This window comes from Barbus barbus (genome assembly GCF_936440315.1).
Source record: "Barbus barbus genome assembly, chromosome: 27".
In the NCBI taxonomy this organism is placed as follows: Eukaryota; Metazoa; Chordata; class Actinopteri; order Cypriniformes; family Cyprinidae; genus Barbus; species Barbus barbus.
In genome coordinates, this window is record NC_136755.1 from 12918015 (window position 1) to 12939967 (window position 21953).

The 21953-nt window shown below is 37.9% G+C and overlaps 2 protein-coding genes across 4 annotated transcripts; both read right to left on the minus strand.

Annotated features, from left to right (window-relative positions):
- Positions 1-497: 497 nt before the first annotated feature.
- Positions 498-4594, minus strand: ak2 (adenylate kinase 2). Of its 2 annotated transcripts, XM_079381070.1 has the most exons (7): positions 4420-4593; positions 2971-3096; positions 2745-2855; positions 2481-2575; positions 1476-1548; positions 1194-1389; positions 498-695 (listed from the first exon to the last, which is right to left on the minus strand). In XM_079381070.1, exons 1-7 carry the CDS (start codon positions 4516-4518, stop codon positions 688-690), a joined length of 708 nt encoding a protein of 235 aa, XP_079237196.1. In that variant the 5' UTR covers positions 4519-4593; the 3' UTR covers positions 498-687. The 2 variants fall into 2 exon arrangements, with proteins under 2 accessions (XP_079237196.1, XP_079237195.1); XM_079381069.1 differs by lacking the exon at positions 498-695 and having other exon boundaries at positions 976-1389; positions 4420-4594.
- A 1293-nt stretch (positions 4595-5887) lies between these two features.
- On the minus strand, positions 5888-21148 carry LOC306847134 (anillin-like). Of its 2 annotated transcripts, XM_079380925.1 has the most exons (25): positions 20985-21148; positions 19735-19885; positions 19208-19618; positions 18139-18467; positions 17629-18007; positions 17346-17542; positions 17160-17264; positions 16625-16703; positions 16331-16417; positions 15754-15971; positions 15501-15655; positions 15265-15409; positions 13667-13802; positions 13383-13571; positions 13163-13289; positions 13041-13089; positions 11865-11918; positions 11425-11457; positions 10551-10572; positions 10347-10459; positions 8249-8302; positions 7891-7977; positions 7668-7775; positions 7423-7595; positions 5888-7333 (listed from the first exon to the last, which is right to left on the minus strand). In XM_079380925.1, exons 1-25 carry the CDS (start codon positions 21000-21002, stop codon positions 7219-7221), a joined length of 3534 nt encoding a protein of 1177 aa, XP_079237051.1. In that variant the 5' UTR covers positions 21003-21148; the 3' UTR covers positions 5888-7218. The 2 variants fall into 2 exon arrangements, with proteins under 2 accessions (XP_079237051.1, XP_079237052.1); XM_079380926.1 differs by lacking the exon at positions 8249-8302.
- Positions 21149-21953: the final 805 nt, after the last annotated feature.

Genomic DNA, 21953 nt, shown 5'->3' on the forward strand with positions numbered 1-21953 from the left:
ACAAAGGGGAGCTTAGGAATCAAGGTGTAGAAAAATTTATATTCTTGAAATTCCCTCACTTCAGACCAAAAGATTTTCTATTACAAGTTGTCTGATTATATTATAAACATTTCAATTATTCAAATGAACAATTCACACACAAACTGCTTAAAAGCACTCTCTAGCAATATTGATTAAACCTTTTTAAATCAGAGCTTAACTAGAAAACAAATGTGTATCTGAATTTTCTTGAATTGTCTAGATTTGAACGAAAAATTAAAAAAAAAAATCCCTGATATGTATAGGTTATCTATGACCAGGGGAAGCCTGTAATGCACGTCATACACTGGTCGGCTGATGTACTAAGTTGCTGCTTCCCTTTTTTCCCCTCGATTATCTTTGTACTTCCGTCACAAACTTGTTAAAATATTTTCAAGGTCACATAAAAATGAGAAGTGGATGTAAAATCTGGGCACTGGGGCAGTAATGCAGAAACACAAAGAATTACCCTCTTCATGTAAAGTAGTAGAAAATAGTCTCCCATGTTTATTGAAGCAATCAAATGGGTTTCAGTTAAATCTGTGTTATTACAAAACACATTCACTACATGGAATGATCAAAATAAACATCTGAGACACTTCCAGCTCCCCCCTTTCCCCCATCCATTATTTTCACATCTGGATCAACCTGGATGGGAGAAACTGGATTTCATACAGCTGCAGAAAAAAAGAACAAAAAAGCCCACAAGTAAATTAATGACTCAACTCAGAACATAAATTAATAAATATGAGCTAATAAAGCAATTAATAAAGTAGGTTCTTCCATTCAGCAATTAAACCAAGCATTCACATGACCTCTACTGGATATCATGCATTACTACAAGATCTAGTAGATCATCTTAAGAAAAGTGCTTTCATTATATTGATGCTTATAACCAAATCAGTTAGTATTAAAACTTGTATATGATCTTAATCAATACGACATTACAATTAGCTTGGGTTCTACATTCAGTGTTTAATGTTTCATAGGCTTTTTTTGTCAAAAGAGCTCCGTTACCCATTGTACAATAGGCAGCAGATGAATCAAAACCATGTCTAAAGACAAACTCACGAAGACAAACACAAAACATGAAAGGAATCAAATAGGGTTTATAATGCATACAAGGAAAAGGGTGGATGTAAAGATGATTCAGACAAAATAAACAAGATCTTTACAGGTAGCAGCAGAGAAGGCAGCAAGGATGGAGGCAAAGACGAGGTCGGGGGACTGAGAAGCATCAACAGCAGTGTGGAGGCCGCGGGCACTATAGTACTGCACTAGAGGGGCCGTCTGCCTGTGATAGGACTCTAGTCGGGAGCGCAAAGTGGTCTCGTTGTCATCACTACGGCGAATAAGAGGCTCCCCGGTCACCTGTGGACATATGGATCAGAACAAACCTCTACAACGATGCTCATAGTGGTCATGTTAATTAGAATAAGACGGTTTTTGTTTCTCACATCATCCTTCATTGGCTCTTTGGGAGGGTTGAACTCTTCATGGTAAGACCGGCCGCTGGGCTGATGAATAAGTCTGAGCAATGAAATGGATTATGTTCAGTTCAAGCATCTGTTCTTTATCAGAGTATTTTTATTTTGAGAAACTTTTACTTTACTACATTTTAAAGTATAAAATCATACTTTTTACATCACTACATTTCATTTAACTATCATGAACTGAAGAAAATGCTACCCACTCTGAGAGGCAATAGTGATGTCAGATTTGTGAATGAGATAATTCTTTCCTGTTGAATTGGTTCCGAATGCAGCTGTTTTCGAATCAACAACTCACTGATTCAATAATCCGGTCAAAATGAGTCAAGAACCGGGAGCTTAAATGTGTGCTCAGCCGATGACTTAAAGTGTGTTACTAAGGCAGAGTTTTTAGAATCGATTATTGAAAATTTAAATCATATTGCGGTCATGAGAGTTTGGTTTTTGGGAACTAATAGGAGAAGTTGCTTAAGCTTATTAAAATGCTTGAATGTGGACATATCTGCATTTCTGTGTCACTGTCTGTACAGGATAGGCTTTTAAGGCAAAATAATGCTGATAACGCCCATGCATCCTCCCCACTGCTGTAGCGGTTTCAAATGGTATGAAACTAGTATGTTTGCATAGCGTTCCTTGTATTTTTTATACAATTTATCACCACGTATTTACACAAATTTTGCTTCTAACTAAAAGGAAGGAGGAAGTAAGGAGGTACACTTCCTTCTTAAAATCCAATAAAAACCACAAAAGGAAACTTTTCCTGCCACCTCCTCCACTGAAGACAACAGAAACAAAAGTGTTTGACAGCTATTATGTCCTACCTAGAAATCATGTCTTCTCTTATTCCTGAAATGAGTGACATCTTTTCAGTATATTCTGCATTCATTAAATTAAACCGAGCAATTAGAAAACATTAGCAGTGGTGGGCTACAATACTAAGCTCCAAATTTACAGGACCCTCCATCTTCATACCTCCCACAGATTCTGCGCACTAGCAGAGAGTCATCAACCGAGAATTCAACCACGGAGTCCAGTTTCTCACTACGCTTCTCCAAGAGGCCGTCCAGCTAGAAATAAGAAAGAGAGACACAGGCTGACTGATGCATTCTTGGGCTCCCATTATACATTGAGTACTTCAGAGAGTTCTGTGCCCTTTTTATTATTATAGAATACAAATGTATCATAGACACATGTGAAGGGTCAGTTGTTTACAGATTAAAAAAAAAAAGTCCTCACCATCTCTGCCTGCTTGACAGTGCGGGGGAAACCGTCCAGAAGGAATCCATTCTTGCATGCAGGTGTGTCCAGGTTGTTGTCTATGAGCTCCACCACCATCTCATCACTCACCTAAAGGAAAGAAGACAAAACAAAGACTCAGGACTTTATCCCTCCAACATAAAATACACTTTGGAGAGGAACACATTTTTAAATATATAAAAACTAAGACATCTATTCATTTTACCAGTTTGCCGGCATCCATGGTTTCCTTAAGCCGCTGACCGAGCTCTGAGCCAGATGCCACCATGGCCCTCAGCATGTCCCCAGTGGCTAAATGACACACACAGTATTTCTCTGCAAGCTTGGGTGCCTGTGGAGGCCGAAATGAGATATTTATAGAATTAACCCAGAAACAATAAAAAATTATTATCAGATACATTACATAAAATAACATTTAGAATATAAGGAAAGCCAAAGACTTGTTCATCTAACAACCTTCATGGGAACGATTAATCCATAAACTTAATATTTATAAATAATTTAATAAAAAAAAAAAACATTAAATTGAGATCTGTAAGAGTTTAAAAAAAAAAGAAATTAATAGCTTTTTCAGCAAGTATGTTAATAACATTGATCAAATGTGACAGGGAAGACTATTTAAAAAAAAAAAAAAAGCACTGTATTTTTATTGATAAAAGAATTTTGAAAAAATATTTATCATATTTTCCACATAAAAATGTTAGAGCATCACAACTGTTTTCAACATTGAAAATAAGAAATATTTCTTGAACAGCAAATCAGCTTATTAGAATGATTTCTGAAGGATCATGTGACACTGAGAACTGGAGTAATGCTGCTGAAAATTCAGTTTTACCATCACAGGAATACAATACATCTTAAAATATATTCAAATATAAAATGGTTATTTAGAATTGTAATAATATTTCACAATAGTACTTTTTTTTACTGTTTTTTTTTAGCAAATAAATGCAGTCTTGGTGAGCACAAGACTTCTTAAAATCCTACCAACGGTTGTGTCTGTATGAACAAAACCATAAAACTCAATCACTATTCTGTCATAACCACATTCATAAGCCAAGTTTGAACTGTTTTACTGATATTCAAAATGTGCAGCAAACATTGCTTAATATCAGCAAGCAGTATTGCAAACCAAGCTGACTGATCTGTAAGCTGATATGCCTGTACTTTATGGTCTGTTGAGTTACATTATCCCCCAACAGGACAGAAAGATCTACAATTTCCCCAGTGGTCACCAATTCACGTGTTAATTGTCATGTTAATCAGCTCAAATTATCTGAGTGACATGGATAGTAAATAATAATTCCACAATTGCACTGAATGAATAACCTGATCAGAAAGCATCTATTAATGCCCAGGGCAACTGGACGGTTTAAATAGTATAACGTTTGGTTTAGTACAGTTAAATGAATAGTCAAACACAAAACTTATATTATGACATCTGAAACGTGTTGATTGTGAATGGTGACCGAGGCTGTCATTTAACTTTTAACATTTTAACATAACTTAAAAAAAAAAAATCCATATAGGTTCGTAATACCATGAGGCTAGATTGTTCCTTTTTGGCTGAACTATCCCTTTACAACACAGCACTAACGTTACCTATCCCGCTACTGTCAGAATGAGCCACGCGGCCCTTCGCTTGAACTCTCACCTGCGTCCCTTTCCCCGCACCGGGCGGGCCGAGCAGAATGGCTCGAATGCCTTTCCTTACACTGGAGACTGTATCATCCGCTTGCGTGCTGGGGGCCATGGTTACAAGTTGTAAACGAACTAAGGACACTTCTCTCCACTACACACTTCGCGTCCGCAAACTCCCTAGCAAAGGAAGTGGTAACGCCTCCGTTTGCTGAGTATGGACTCAAAGCCCCGCCTTCTAGCAAAAGCCATCCATCTGATTGGCCAATAGCACACCGTTTATCCACAGCGCGAGTTCATTGGATAAAATCGAATGCCTCAGTGTCGCCTAATATCCGGAATTTGGCCTGAAGTGACACATCACACATCAAGGAGATGTGAAAGTTTAGATAAGGAAAAATAAGATATCCGTATCTAAAATTACATATTAATATTTACATCGGACTGTACAAAGGTTGTTATTCTGCTTTTGTTCTTACAACTTTATATTAACCACAGACCATAATTTAGAAGCACCTTAGTGGTCACCCTAAAAAGAACTTAAACTTTTCCTTTAACAGATAGTCCTTCAGTTGCATTTATGTACTTTTTTCAATTTTGTACCTTTTTAAAATTATCTTTTGTCATTTATTATTATACTTCTATTTAGCTTTGATTTATGTCCGCATTAGTCATTTAAATAGTTTAGTTCAAACTTCAATTCCAGTTAGCGGACTGGACATTAGTGTTGTGGTCAAGAAAGAAGTCGAGAACAAGAGCAAAGGGTGTTGAGAACAAGACCAATCCACTCAAATGCATCCTCATTTACTGGCTGAGAAATTTGTTATATTTAATCAATAAATGCAATTACAATAGGACCGATCAAATGAAATCATGAAGAACAAAATTCATCTTTGCACTTGAGATGGCACATAAGTTGCATCTGAATTGGTACAATTACAACCGCATAAATATTGTTGAGATGTTTTAAAATAAAATTTTGAATGTAAAAATATGGGAAACAAAAATAAAACGATACTTTTAAATTACTCTAAAACCTACAGTAGGCTAGATTGTGGCAAATCACTTAATTAGTGTCAAAGACTCATTTATTCAACCGATTCATCTGTAATGAAATACCACTTTGAATTGCTCACAAACGCACAACAGATCTACTATGGATTTGTTTGGAACTATTTTGATTGACGAAATAGAAAAGTTAAAAAATGATCGTAAAATGTAATTAAAGTTACTTTTTGTTTGTTTTTAACAGGTCTTGAAATAAAATCCCTAGTCCTCTTAAGTCTAAGACCAAGACCTTCAAAAATGGCAAAGTACTACAACAATAGACATTTCTAATATAAATTGAAGTTAATCTAATTGCTGTACTTTATTTTTACATTATCATACAGTAATGATTTATTAATACAAAACATTTCGAGCCCAACTAAACATTGGTAAGATATGAGGCAGTTAAACAAAACCGTAAGAAACTGGTGAGAAGTAGGTTGTCAAAATCTTGTTTATTTAAACTGCAGCTCTGCGTGATACATGGAAGCCACATTTGGAGTGTTTTAAGATACAATAACACACAAAACAGCCATATCACTAAAGTGCCTTAAGATTACAACAGTGATAGGGGCTACATTTTGGTATTGTGGATCACAAAGTTAAGAAATTTGTCTCCGTCAAGGCAATATGACATTTAGTGTAAATGAAAAAAGCTTTTGTAATTGTCACCTATTCAAACACATTTGGAGATAGATAAATTAATCTAAAGTTAGTTAGAACCATTAAAAAGTTATAAAATGTTCATATAAAAGTTACATAAAGCAAATTCACAAGAATATATATATATGGTGTAGAGAGCTTAGAAAATAGGGGATGTGCATGATACATTTTTCAACACTATTGTGAAGTCATCTGGGTCATGTAAAGAAAAAAACAGGTCTTGGGCCATTTTTCTTTTCAATAAAAAGTATCAATAACATTTGTATTCTTTTGAAGGCACATATTCCTCATCATAGTGTTATTGCAGAAGCTGAGCTGAAAGAGCTTTGGTGACATAGGGAAGGATCTAATGGTTTACAGGTTTTTAACCACAGATAGGACCAACACTGCCCATAAATGTCAAAAAGGAGAAAAAAAAAACCATTCTCTTTCATTATCCAAGTGAGCTTTCTAGTATGTACTTCAAGAAACTGATATATAAATACATCTCAATTTTCAAAACTAATCCAACCAAACCCCAAAAAATCTTTTTCAAATAAATTTCTGATTCCTGTGACAGAGGAGCAAAGAAGTCATCCCTATAACAGCAAATATACAAATATAAAAACAGATCATGGGTTTTGGCATTCCTTAATATGAAAATGTCACCACAAAGTACTGACATTAAATGTGTGGTTCATTTAAAGATTCAGACACTGCCTCCTGTCTTGCTTAACAAATATTCAGAGAAGTCTGACTACAGCAGGTATCTCAGCAGACAGCAGTCATGCAAAAGTCATTTAAATATACATACACAAATTGACAGTCTAACAAAAGCAAACAAACTTGCATTAGTCCAAGCAATCCTTGCTAAATTACACAGACAAAAGTATCAAAAATATACCTGAATACCCTTGTTAGGCAAAGCATTTTGTCCTTTAATTGAAATGTCTCTTAATTTATGGCTTTTAACTTTTGTCAAATTTATAATTACAAACTTGTAAAATGTATCTGTAAACACTGTAACTGTGATGCCATATTGCACTTCCAAATCAGACATATACGCAGTCAATGTGAAAGTCAAGACTAGAATACTTTTGTCCCTTGGTGCCCGATGAGATCAGGCTTACATGGGTTTGTAGCATGAATCTGGCTGCCATGTGCGCAGGTCTATCAAGATCTGGTTGAGCTTCTGCATCCACAGATTCCTCTCATCCTTAGTGTCAGCACTCAGCCAGTTCCTGCACATTACAAAGGGATGTTCTGATTTAAAACTTGATCTTCTCCATAAAAGCACTTTTATTTTTAAGCATTATTATTTGGGTCTTACTTTGTAACACACAGTGTGTCCTTGCACTGGCTGACCAGGGTCTCTCTCTCATCCTCCCTCTGTGGTCTCACAGTGATGAGCTCAAAGGTATTGGGGCGGGCACAGAACTCTCTGTTTGCCGGCTCCACTTTACGACTGGTACAGTTAGCTAGGTTAATGCGACCAATTGGATTCTGTGGGAAGAATAATAACCTGTTAACTTGAATTAAATGCATCTCAAATTAACAAAATTACAGAAGGCCTACCTTTCGTTTTTCATCATCAGGGTAGGTCCAAAAAGAGATGCAATATCCAGAGAGGACACACCACCTCCTGTGCCAGGCTCCAAATCCACTGACATCCTCAAACATAGTCTGCAAATAAAAGACACCTTCACTAGCATCACTCAAAGTCAAGTGTAACAAGAAAGTGTTGTGAATAATGACTTTGTTACTAATCATCTACCATTCTTTCAGTATAAAGACTCACCAGGAAGCCTCTTTCCTCCATCCGTGAGCCAACCTCGCACTGCATTTTCAGATAAACGTGCCCCTCCAAAGGACAAAGGAAAGGTACCTGTAGCAAAACAGGACACTAATGACCAGAACACAAACATATCCAAGAGAAGCGTCGTTTGCAGCAAAAGTGAGTCATAAATGTAGTAGCTACACATTTGCATGGAGTAAAAAAACTGGTATACACCCAGATACAAAGGCAATGATGTGCACACAATTGTAAAGAAGCAGCTTAAAGTGACAGTTATCACCGCAAAGACACCAAGACTTGTTAGCCAAATACTCAGACACACAACAACCGGTGTTACCAAACACAGAGCGAATATAGCAACCTTTTTGTGAAACATGTCACTGAGCAGCTCTCTTTCAACCCCTTCATATTTGATCTAAAAGAGAAATGACTGCATGTGAAAGAGTCTGGCATATGCAAACGGCAGCACTGTGCAAGAAAAACAAGAGAGTAGTGTTAAACTGTATTAAGCAGGTGTGAACACCTCTCTGACCACAAGCAACAGAGGGTATGCATTGACGTCACTTTCGTGACGGAACACACCCACTCAGTCCGACTGAGTGGCAAAACACCCTGCAACTTGGCTGGCGCTAGCAGTTGGACTCAGTGATCCTTACATCCTACAAAAACTGTGGACACTGACATGTAGCCAAGAATAGGGTTTCCTATATACAGTGCCCTCCTTAAGTATTGGAACAGTAAAGACAAAATTGCTCTGTTGGCTGTGGAGTCAAGACATTTGCAAATAATGATTAAAAGATGAATATGAGACAAAACTACAGAATGTCACATTTTATTATTAGCCGTTTCAACACATGTTTTACCAAATAAAAAGAACAGCATTTTAGAGTTCATCCTACTCATTGATGTGAGCATAAGTATTGGGACAGTTCAACATAAGGCAGATATAAAAGATTAAAAGCTATTATTTAGTTGTGCACAATCACAGCAGTGAGTCTGTGACCCATAGACATCACCAGACTCTTGGTCTCATCCTTTGAAATGCTTTTCCCAGCCTTTAATGCTGCCAATACCAATTGTTGCTTGTTTTGTGGAGTTTCTGCCTTTTTTCTCCTCTCCAGCTGGTGAAATTCATGTTCAATTGGATTTTAATCTGGAGATTGACTTGGGTAATCTAAGACTTTCAATTTCTTTGCCCTTATAAATTCCTTGACTGAACTGGCAGGGTGCATTCCAAATGCATTCTGCTACTGTCATCATACATTAAGTCATCAGTAAAGTTGAGAGGGCCTGTTCCAGAGGCAGCCATGCATGCCCATGCCACGACACCACCTCCACCATGCTTCACAGATGAGGCTGTATGCTTGGGATCATTTGCCGTTCCCTTTTTTTCCTCCACATTTTTGCTTTCCCATCACTCAGATAAAGGTTAATCTGTCTCATCGGTCATGGTTGCTGGTGGTTTCAAGACTCTTGATTTCTCCATGCCCTTTGTTTTTGCTATAGATCTAACTGACTTATTTTAGCATCCAAATTGCTTGCTTTTCTCTCAAAGTCAGCTCCCTCGTCTTCATCCTGGTTTGTGTGTGCCATCATCGAATGCAAGATTCAGAATACAGAAGTAATGGATATAACTGATAAGACACATTCCCTGCTTTTAATATCTGCAGAATTAATGCAGCAGGACACAGCTGATCACTTAGAAAGACCTGTGAGGCAACTGTCCCAATACTTATGCTCACATCAGTTAGAGGGATGAAACTCTAAAAGTGCTGAACTTCTTAGCTGGTAAAACATCTATGTGTTGAATCCTCCAATAATAAAATGTAACATTCTGTAGTTTTGTCTCATATTCATCTTTTAATATTTGTAAATGTCTTGACTCCACAGCCAACAGAGCAATTTTGTCTTTACTGTTCTAATACTTTTGGAGGGCACTGTATATACCTGAATTTGATACCAAAGAAATAAACTATACGAAAGCCTTCACACTTGATCTTCTAGACAACACTATAAATACAATACAGCTAGATCTAAATCTGAAACTTACATCGTGTCATATTGTTATTTGACCCAGCTATAAAACTTTACAGAAATAACAGTGTATATTATGAAGCACTGTATTGTGCTGAAATCAAAGTCACGAGAACATCAACGGATATTCTGGTTGTTTCAATACATTTAGTAGAAACTTTTAAAGTAACCTGCAAAACTGTCAGATGATACAGAGTTCTCTCTGTTGTGATTATATCAGTCAGAATTCTTTTAACTTCCTTCAAACTGAACACTACGTTATATTGCCACTACGCAGGTGTAACCGCAGTCACTTCCGCCTACTGTGACGTTGTGTGCATACCCTCTATAGATTCGGTGTGTTTTGCCAAGTGATGGTGTTAGCATTGTTTGATTTGTGTAAGAGTTATGATGATGTAGAGACAGAACCAAAGGGAGGAAATTACCTTCTCCAACAGGAATTTGTTTTTCCCAATAGAGGCAAGAGTTAGCTTGTGTGATCCGACAAGAACAAAGCTACTGGTGCGCACTGCGTTTGGACCACCGGGGCTAGCCACAACTGAAAATTAAGAAACAAAATGAACAATTTAATTAACTGTATGAAAAAGTTAATGGAAATGAATAGCTTTTAAAAGCTCATTAATACTCACCAGGTGTTTGGAGGTTTCTTTTCTAAAATAGATAGAGAGGACACAAAAAAAAAAAAAAAAAAAAAAAAAAAAAAAAGTCAGAACTTTACATTTTTATATTGTTTAACAAATGAATGTTACAGAACTGCATTACATGTTACAAATATTACATGTACAATATTAAATGTTGTAATACATGTTACAATATTACATTACAAAGGAGAAAATGCACGAGGTGAAGTGACCTTTAAAGATATAAGAGGCCCTGTAGGCTTATGCAAGCAGTTTTACATTCTTCAGTTTCATTGTTTATTTATGGGTTTTTTGGGAGACATATTTTATAAAATAAATCTTTGAAATGTAGTGCAGTCTAGGTTTCAGACATTGAACCCATAATAAAACCTCAACTCAAGATGTAAGTTGGGGTGTGGAATTTTCCCCCAGAGGAAAACTGATTTTTGATCATTTTGCAAGTCTACTATTTTCACTGATTATTACCTTAATAATTGTATTTAAAACACCAGTCAGTTTTTTTTTTACTTTCTTTTGAGCATCATATTTTCCTCTGACCATAAAGAACAATAACAGTGTAACTGTAGTGATATATGGACTAATGTGCTTCAGAAATCATTCTAACATGCTGATTTGGTGGTGCTCAGGAAACATTTATCTAGCAATGTTGAAAACAATTGTGCTGCTTAATATTTTTGTGTAACCCCTAATGCAGATGTTAATTCTTTGATTAGAATGGATTATAAAAGAACAGCTTTTTTTGTAACATTGTAAAATGTCACTGATCAATTCAGTGTATACTTGAATAAAACTTTTTTCTTTTTTAAATTGACCACTTTTGACAAGTAGCACATGTTGAGGTTAAAGTAAACAGACTACTTACAGAGATAGCAAGGAACCTTTTTGGCGTGATAGCCTGTGGAGATAAAACTTTATTTTAGAGTAAAAGCATAGTGAACAATACTTACAACAGCTTACTATACACAAACACAGCACTGAGTACTACTGAGACGGAGACAAAAGGCCTTTTTAAGTTAAGAAATTAATAAAAATACCCTTCGCTATGCACTTTGTTCAGACTGAAGAGAATTTGCCTTAAAAAAAAAAAAAAAAACCAACCAACCAACTGCTTGCACACCAGCAAGTGAGGATTTTAAAACACAGCATACCAACAAGCATACTTCCATGTCATGGAAATGCCTCAGGAGAATCTGGACACGCTGACTGCTGCTCTTTAGAGTAGCCGTTCATTAAAACTTAGTGTTACACACTACACTTCTTTGTACACTGAGCCATTTTAAACTAGCACGTCTAGGAGTCTACCTTTGACTTGTTGGGCTTTTTCCTCTTGTCAGGGTTCAGCTCCCGTTTCTGAACCTAAGAGAAAAACAAACATTTACTAAGTCTCTTTGATAAAGGTTTAAAGGGTTAGTTCACCCCAAAATGAAAATTCTGTCATTAATTACTCACCCTCATGTCGTTCCAAACCCGTAAGACCTTCGTTCATCTTCGGAACACAAATTAAGATGTTTTTGATGAAATCGGAAAACTCTCAGACCTTCCATAGACAGCAATGCAACTGAAATGTTCCCAGGTCCAGAAACGTAGAAAGGACATCGGTAAACAGTCCATGTGACATCAGTGACTCAACTTCAGTTTTGCGACGCTAAGAGAATACTTTCTTTTTGTGCAAAGAAAACAAAAATTCTGAACACTGAAAAAATTATCTTCCAGTGATACTGCTTCAGTGTGGAAAGGAATGAAGGATATCATCAGTTACAAGTCACCATCCCCCAGCGCTCTGGAGAATCAACACCTGGCAGACGACTTGAACGAGTCTTATTGTCGTTTTGAAAAATCATCCCACACCCGCCCTGAACACCTCTCCACACAACCATTAACACCTCCAGCAACCCTCCTCTCCCCCACACCTACAATTCAAATCAGCGAAGAAGATGTGTGCCAGGTCTTCAGGAAGAACAAAAGAAGGAAAGCACCAGGCCCAGACGGTGTATCACCAGCCTGTCTGAAATCCTGTGCTGACCAGCTGGCCCCCCATCTTCACACAGATCACTGGAAAGCGTGCATATGTGTTGTGATACTCTCTAAAATGGCGGAAGACGTAGCTCAGGGGAGAAGAAGGGTTGAGTAAATTATTTTTGTTTTCTTTGCACAAAAAAAAAAAAGTATTCTCGTAGCGTCGCTAAACTGAAGTTGAGCCACTGATGTCACATGGACTGTTTACCGATGTCCTTTCTACGTTTCTGGACCTGGGAACATTTCAGTTGCATTGCTGTCTATGGAAGGTCTGAGAGTTTTCCGATTTCATCAAAAACATCTTAATTTGTGTTCCGAAGATGAACGAAGGTCTTACAGGTTTGGAACGACATAAGGGTGAGTAACTACTGACAGAATTTTCATTTTGGGGTGAACTAACCCTTTAATTTGCATTCAAAAGGCATGCATTTCACTTGAAAGCAAATTAAAAGCTGTACTTACAAAACAGTAGACCTCAATATCAATCTCAAAGTCATTAGAGACGTCAGACCTGAACATCAAGGAAAGTATTAATATGAAACACTAGGGATGTCAAGAGTGGCTTGATAGGAAATTACACTTACAAAGTGAATTTGGTGGAGAAGGTCAAAGCATCGCCACTTAGACCAGTGCGTGTGCTTGCTAGAGGAGTCGCCACTGTGTTTTCAGCTCCAGCACGGATCATCACAAAGTAGTAATGGTTTCCACATTCTTACATCAAAAATATGACATGAGTGAGTGCCTGATTAGGCATTAAGGCGTCAAACAAAAAGTATCTAGATATAAAAACAGAAACATTCTCACCAGGCTTGTTGGCAGAAGAACAGATAAAGTCAGCCTTCAGAGGGAGTCGCAGCTCCAGCAGTGAGATGGACCCTTTAGAAGCAGGTATAACCATATCCACCTGGGCACTGCTTGAGCTTTTCTTTTGGGCTGATGGGCCCTCTGCTTTTAGTCGGTCCAGTTCAGCCTTCAGGGCGGTCCTCCTTTCAGCTGAGGCAGAACAAAAGAAGTGATTAGTCCAAGTTCAAGAAATAAATCACCTGAAAAATTCACCTGTGTAGAGAAAAAAGGAAAATATCACTTACTGGCAATAAGCAGCAGTCTCTCAGCCTCAGCCTCCACTTGAGATCCTTTCCCATGTTCTTCATCTGTGCAGCAGTTGAGAGCCTGACTAGCCTGATGGATCACGGTCTGCTGCAGGTTCATCTCATTGGTCAACATCTGAGAACACAACGTGGCATCATAAATTCCTTTCAGATCAAAGACAGTTCACTCATATTACTATGACTAGGAGAAACTGCAATGTGCAATAGGGCAAAATAAGGCCCGCCTTCTATTTAAAAGAGCCAGTTGCAATTGGTCAAGTAATTGCGTCACAGCAGCTGTTGTTAGAACGTCAGTTAATGTCAGATTTGATTTCTATTTGACTGTTTGCGCTTCTAAATGTGGCAAGTCACTAAGCTAACAGGTGCCAGCACATAATTTATACAGTACATCTATTCCATAGAAAAATATATATCTTTATCTCATCTATAAATTTCTCCAGTTGTAGCTTGTTTTCATAATCTATCTTTCTAATAAACCTGGCATACTACAAATATTGTCTGGCTCTGGGACGAATTGCTTAGGTTCCTCTAATTGAAATGACTTGATAAAACTGTCTGCTAAACGGATAAATGTAAATGTAAGTGCAGTGTTTCCGCTACATTCATTCTGCCGTGGCGGCCCGCCACACCAAAAATCATCCCCACCACGGCTGCAGCTTTTCAGTGACGTCACTCGATTCATTTACAGTCTGGTAATTTATAGTGGAGGAGACGTTAGTCAGACACTAATTATTAAAAGGGGAGTAAAATATAGCGCAAACTTAAGTGTAATCATAGTAGTGGTGTACGTTATGTGTAACGATTCGTTTCAACCTCCAACATTACACAGTAGTTGTGAAACTGATCGCAGTTGATCCGTGGTCCGTACGGACCAGACCTCAAGGTTCAGTTCGCATGTGATTAACAGACTAATTGCAAAAATGAACCATCATAGAGTGAACGTTTATCATTTGTATGCGTTTTATCTTGCCAATTTACACATTCGAGTGATTTTAAGCCATTCCAGCGCAAGACGAAGCGAATAGAACTTATTTCACTGTCCGTGCGCTGATTTCTGTGGCCACAGCTGCCGGACACGGCGCCCGCGCACAGATTTATAAGCGCGCGCGAACACCGAGTTCATTCTTCATTCGCATTTCCTTGTGTTTGAACAGACGTATACATACAGAATAATGTGAAAATGGACGTCTCAACAATCATTCTCGATAACGCAGTCACTCATCTTCAGTGAACGAAAACAAGTTAGAAAGAAATAGCATGTGTATCATTATATTGGATCCGTGCATTCGGTCTTAAAGGGACAGCTGCCTATAAACACATGCTGTTATACATGACAGAAGAAAAGGGGCATGGTCCACGGGAAAATTATTGTGTCATTGTGACAACACCCCACCCCACCCCCCCGGTGGAAACACAGCCTGCCGCCACAGCTGGAAAAAATCCTAGAGGAAGCACTGTAAGTGTAAATATAAGCATACATAACTCATTGCTAAAAATAAAATGCATAATTTTTAATTGACAGGGCTGAAAACTAAATAACATTTTAGGGCCCAAATAAGTAACATTTTTGAACAGACCTTCATTTTCTGCTTGATGTTGATGTGACTGGAGCTCCCATTGTTCTCCATTCTCTGAGACACATCCTCTTTCCTCACTAACACCTGTTTAACATGAGGTCTCGCTGACTCAGTCTTAACCCTTGTGGATCTGTAGGCATCAATGCTGAAATCAAACAACCATGCATTAAATACAAATCATACTCAACAAATCAGTTTGAATGTTGCTTGAAGAGAGACAACGTGCAGATGCACACCTGTACAGAAGGTTCTGGTTTTGCTGCTCATCTATGACATCGATGCTGTCAGATGATCCAGCTCGTAACATGCGTGTCCTTTGGAACTTACTGGGTCTGGATACACACTCAGGGGTGGAACTCTTCTCAATAAATGAGCTGGCAGGAGTCGATGTCTGGACCAAAATAAAAGTTAAATCGAGATGTAACATCAATTTTCAGATTATTCGGCAGGATCTCGGTTTAGCTAAGGACTTACACCCTCAGGGCTCACCATAGGCTTTCTTTCTGGGCTCTTGACCACAGCTGCTACAGTCTCTGCAAGTGGAGCAAGGAGAGACATGGAGGAGATATTCAGAGCATCTTCATCTGCATCCTCCTCATCACTTTGCTCCTCGCTCTCCTCCAGGACTCCATCAAACAGCTCATTTATCACCTCGGAGTTGACAGAGCCATCCGCGTTCATCTCAATCTCATGCACTTCATCTATTTCTACAATGTCAACAAGAACATTCACGATCAAAAATATGTAATGGGAATTAGCGATATAATGTTTCAAAACATATTCATCATGATATGAAAGATTATAATGAAAGTACAAGAGACAATACAAAATGTAATCCATTGATATACAAAAGATATTCAATATGCAAGATGAATTTTAAATATCTTAAAAATGCTCAATAACATCAAGATATGATCACCAAGCCCTACATATACAACAAAAAAAAGCTGTGTTAGCCGTGTCTTTTGACACTAAACAGTGATAAACAAAACAGTTTAAACCGTTAAAGCAAACACCTTAATATGAAGAACAATAATCTATAGTACAACTGATTTTTTTCCCATACCTTTCACTTCCTCTTGCTCTTTCACCACAGGCATATTTTCTGTAAATTCCACTTCCTTTGCAGGGCTTGGAAAAGCACACTCCTTGCCTAAAATAAAAATAAAAAGGCAATCTGTTTAACTGCTCGTATTCCAAAAAAACATGAGGACCACTATAACATTATGAATAAAACAACATGATAATTGAGTAAAGCAGATATGGCTAATTAACAATTGAACAGAACAACGAAAATTAACAGCGGGATGATTTAGAAGAACATTTTTAACTGTATTATATAGATTTCATAATAAAATACCTTTTTCACTAGATTTAGAAGGGCTGAGTACTTCAGGCACTGGCATAGAAGTCTGACTTTGTACAGACGGTTCAATTTCCTGTGGGAAAAAAAAAATGGTTGCATGAAGTAACATTAAGTTCTTTGGCTTCCCATTCCTACCATAAAATTAAGTACTGGTTTATAAAAGAGGAACAAAACAGACTTCGGAAAAATGAATAGTTCAAATCAGTCATCATTTATGTTGCTATATTTCTCATCAGTGTCAGTGTGATTAGTATAAGTAGTTTTATTTAATTGGCTTTGTCATGTCAGCTACATGAAAAAATAATAAATAAAAAAAACGAAAAAATTAAAGAGGTATGACAAAGAGACTGTGATAAAAAAACAAACAGGAAAATGCTGCTTTCCTTCTGTTTTTTTTATTATTATTATTGCTAAAAACTTTTTTTTTTATATTGTATTATAGATAAATATGGACTATAATCTTACACAATCATATTGTGTTACACTATCCTTTTTACAAGCATCAGTAGCAGAAAACATGATAGCAAACCTTGTTTTCAGGGTCATTCTTGACCTCACTGAGATCTTCTTTGCTCCTCAACATTTTGCCTTTTTGAAATCGATTACGAATTTGTGCCAGCTCTGCCTCTCGCTCCTATTAATAAGTAAAATATTAGTGCTGATGTTTCATATGTAATTCAACAAATATGCCCTTTAAATAGTTAAGAATACATGCCATTTTCTGCTTCTGAGTGAGGACAGCTGTGGTGGAGGTGGCCTGGGTGCACCCCAGCCTCTCCTGGAGCAGCCTGGACTTGGGGGTGGCAGAGGGAGTAGCCACAGTGGTGTGTCCTTGACCTCCTAATGTGGAGGGAGAATTCTGGTTGCGCTCCTGGCACCTTTCTCCAAAACGCTCCAAAAATGATTTGACACCTAAAGGTCAACATAAGCAAACATAAGTTCACAGGCTTACACTTCAGTGTAGAAAAAACAAAAACAAGAAGAGAAACAGCACTGACCAGTAGTTCCAGCTGGGCCTCTGTGCTGTAAGGGTGTCGTGTCCTTGGTAAACCTCTCACGAGTCTGATGTATGATGGAAACATCAGCACTAGAAGAGGGTTTAGGTGTCAAAATTGGTTTTGCAGGGCTTGAATTAAGTGCTGCTCCAGAATTCAATATAGATGGGCCCTGGTTCTTCAGGGGGCTCTGAGAGATGTAACCTCTGTGGGGACTGGAGGGAGATGCTGTCAAAGATTTAAGTGGACTGGAGGGATAAATCTTCAGTGGGCTGGAAACAGGAGAGGGATCTGCCTGAGCCAGTCTGGGCTGAGGAAACTCTGTCTTCTGAGGACTAGGTGGAACCACTCTTGCTGACTTGACTGGAGAGTAAACTGTAGGCTATAAGAACAAACATTTTTAGATCTTTTTACACAAGACCCCCCCCAAAGACATTCAGTGCATTGTAAACCCACAACACAACATTACATAATAAAAAGGATAGAACAGAATCTGTTGTTGGCGTGACCCACCTGCTGACCGCTGTCAACAGACTTGTGTGGAGCTGGTTGGGCAGTCTGAGGTCGCTCCACAGCATGACTTGGCTTGGTACTGTTACTCGTCACTTTACTGACTGGAGGGCGCACACAAGCCGTGCCAGGCTGTGCTTGTGCATTGTCCCGGCGTGTGGGCGGGTATCCAAGGTCATCTTCCCAGCAACCAATTGTGGCAGCAAGGTTTGCCAGTCTACCCTTTCTTCCAACGGGGAGCTCAGAGTTTGTTGGGGTAGCAGAAGGGAGATCCACTTTGTGAGACTTCAGAGGAGATAAAACTATGTTCTCTGGGACTGTTTCTGTGGTCACTGAAAGCACAATTTTGTGTAGAATACATAGTTAGATCTTATTTGTCATTCTAAGAGTCATATTATATACTATGATCACATATTGTCTAGATTTTTGTCTTCTGGAGTAACTTAAATGTGTACTTGCACTTTATCAAAATGTTAAAAACAGTACAATTTAAATAACTCGAAGAGGCGGTCAAAAGGTTTTACTCGTTCATTTTAAATATGATACACACTTTTTTTAAATTAAATGATTATTTGTTTATAAGATGTTTCATTTAATTTAATTTCTTCAGAATATATAAAAACAGGCAATGTGGATTTTGAAATTCTGACTTCCATTAAAGGCTAGTGATCAGCTGATACAGCTATTTTTAACGGTTGATGGTGATAATTTAGAGAGCAGGGTAGCCGATGGCCATTATAGAACTGATACATTTGATATCACACAATTCAGTATTTAACAACACATTCATAACCATTGCTGCAATTTGGAGGAATTTGCTTATTTTCTGCAATGTTATGATTTAAAAAAAAAGTACAGTGTTTGCCTTTGTTAGAGCAGAAAAGCTAGATATCAGCCTGTCTGATATATCAGTCAATCGCTACTAATGGCGCAAATGTCTGATGCAGTCGCCGCAAATACGAACCAATTAATCATCCTCAAGCAATATATTGGGCTTAACTCAATATAATGAATGGTCTATAAATCTGTAATTAAGTTCTGCGCATTCAGGATGTGAGAGAGAGTTGCCTACCCTCAGAGTCCCAGTAATGCCTTTGCTCAGCCAGTCTCTGTAGACGAGATCTCATGTTGGAGAGGCCTGGGGTTGGTGCATCTTTCTGTGCCTCTTTGGTTCCATCTAGAGCGGCGTGCTTCATTACACCATCTGTGCTTTTTGCTGGAGATTGAGGAGGGTGTATCATCTTTTCAGTGTCTGGAAGAGGACGAGTGGTAAGCACTTCTGGTTCTGGTGTACAACGAGCAGACCTTTGCCCCACGGGCATGGGACGAACACTGCTTGGAACCAGGGGTGGCTTCTTGTCCGTCATAGGCTCAGAGGCTGTCATTTGTGGGGCCATTGGTTGTTTGTTTTCTTCTCCAGAAAGGAGAGTATTTTCATCTGAACAACGACGCTTTGAGGGGGATGGCTTGGAAGAGGGAAGTGCTATCCAAAAAAGAAGGAAAACTTATTTTTAGGCTATAGAAGGAAAGTGATAAAACATCTAATGTTCATATGTCAAAACAGGCATGCAACAAAATAACATTTCAACAAAACCAAACCTTTTTCAATGGTCGGCTCACTTATGACAATGTTTGTGTCTGCAAGTGGCTCCCTTGTCCTTTTAGCCATCGGACGGTTGGCTGCCGTTGGTCTCTCCGCCATCTTCCTCTGCAGATTTTCTCTACGAGCACGGGTGCGCTCTAACAGTTTCTGAGTAAGCAAAACAACAAATTAGCTTTGCAAAGTGCTCATTACATTACTAAGGCCTATATGATAGCGTTAATGAGAAACAGAACTCTTAAAACACATAAAACGTAAGAATATGCAAGTACAATAAATTTGATGTCAGAGGTCTACATGATATGCATGACTGCATTAAAGTATCAAAAGGTCCAAGTTTCAGTTCCTTTGTTTCATGCATGGGTCCTGTTATCATCTCTGAGTGTGAACAATCCAGCGGCTCATTCTAGCAGAACATCTCACTCATGATTAACAGGCCTGTTACTGAGCAAGACCAAACACATTCCTGCAGTGTGGCTGTTGGTTGGCCGTCTCCCAGGGAATGAGTGGAAATTTCAGTTAGAGAGGATTTCATGTCCATGGAATTTTGTCATGTGACCCTGCAGATGAATCCTATTGGCTAGAGTCAAACCAAGCTTCCTGTATTCAACGAGCCACAAGTTATGGCCACAGCCCTGACAGCTATTGTTTTTTCCTTATTCAAAAACATTTGATATTGAAATGGCTGATATTTATATATACCAAGATATTCAATTCAAATATAATAAGGATTGAATGCACAGTGTTTATGTAGAACCGACTATGCATTGACACAAAAACCTTTAAAAAACATTAACATCGGCTGTGAACAGAAACGACAAAACAAGATCTAACAAATATTAATTTACGTGTGTGACTTTAAATCACTTAAGTTATATCAGAAATTAAATTTTTTTTAAAAGGCAAATATGACTGGCCAAAAAAACAACAACATAACACCCATTTTCATCAACAGTGTTTTAGTTATATTACAAGTAACGTAAAAGTAATGCTGGCTTTATTATATGCTAGATTATGATCAAGTAGAGAGGCCTTAGCTTTACACAAACGCTACAATGTAAATAAAAACTGCAAATCGACATTATAAGATAATAAGTAACTTTAACGACGGATTACAGGCCTCGAATGTTATCTAGAAGTAACGTTAATGGCAGTTAGTGCACAGCGAACTGGTAACGTACTAGTTTAAGTTACATCAATACCCTCCCTCACCAACTAACGATTAAATGTTGTCATAAAGGGCACTCACCTCCGTGAATGGGTCCATCCTGATAGACACTACGACAAACTTAAATTAAAGCACAGTCCTCTCTTTGTTTTTCTTCTTTATTTGCCTGGTGAGAGAGTAAACGTCTCTCAGCTGTCTCTTTCACGCCACGCGCTCTTCAGCTGTTTGAAAATTTTGAATTTAGCGCTTGCTCACTTCTCTCTGAAGCCAACGGTCGCGGACACGTCACTGCACATGAGCTGAACCAATGAGCGCCTAGTCCGTGAACTCAGCCACGCCCACCCACTCTCTACTCTCACACCAGTCTAGACTCGCCGAAAGAAATCGCTCCCATTTAAAATCAGCCAAGATGCACCATAGTTTAATTTAATAGCTCTTAGTATTTACATTTTCAAATGTCAGGTTTTTGGTTTTTTTTTTAATAAACTTTAGGTACTTGCCTTTCTTTTGTGAGGCCGTTTGATGACATTTAGGGTTATTACGTAACGTTTACGTTATTAGCTGCAAGTTTTGGCCTCCAGATAGCATTTCATATTCCTAACAATTAAAGTAGTAAAGTAAAGTAAAATTTCCATTTTCTATTAAATTTTCTGTCACATCTATCAATCGATCTATCCATCCATCCATCTATCTATCTATATATATATATATATATATATATATATCATATATCATCTATCTATCCATCCATCCATCCACCTACCTACCTATCTATCTACCTATCCATCATCTATCTATCTATCTATCTATCTATCTACCTATCTATCTATCTATCTATCTATCTATCTATCTATCTATCTATCTATCTATCTATCTATCTATCTATCTATCTATCTATCTATCCATCATCTATCTATCATCTATCCATCCATTCATCCATCCATCCATATATATATATATATATATATATATATATATATATATATATCATCTATCCATCCATCCATCCACCTACCTACCTACCTATCCATCATCTATCTATCTATCTAT

Coding starts and splice junctions, on each gene's coding strand:
- LOC306847134 (XM_079380925.1), bottom strand. Junction 18,008..18,138: donor CTGTTGACAGCGGTCAGCAG/GTGGGTCACGCC, acceptor TTGTTCTTATAG/CCTACAGTTTACTCTCCAGT. Junction 10,460..10,550: donor AAGAAACCTCCAAACACCTG/GTGAGTATTAAT, acceptor CTTAATTTTCAG/TTGTGGCTAGCCCCGGTGGT.
- ak2 (XM_079381069.1), bottom strand. CDS start 4,518: ATGGCCCCCAGCACGCAAGCGGATGATACAGTCTCCAGTGTAAGGAAA. Junction 3,097..4,419: donor GTGCGGGGAAAGGGACGCAG/GTGAGAGTTCAA, acceptor CGGCCTCCACAG/GCACCCAAGCTTGCAGAGAA. Junction 2,576..2,744: donor CTGTCAAGCAGGCAGAGATG/GTGAGGACTTTT, acceptor TCTTATTTCTAG/CTGGACGGCCTCTTGGAGAA.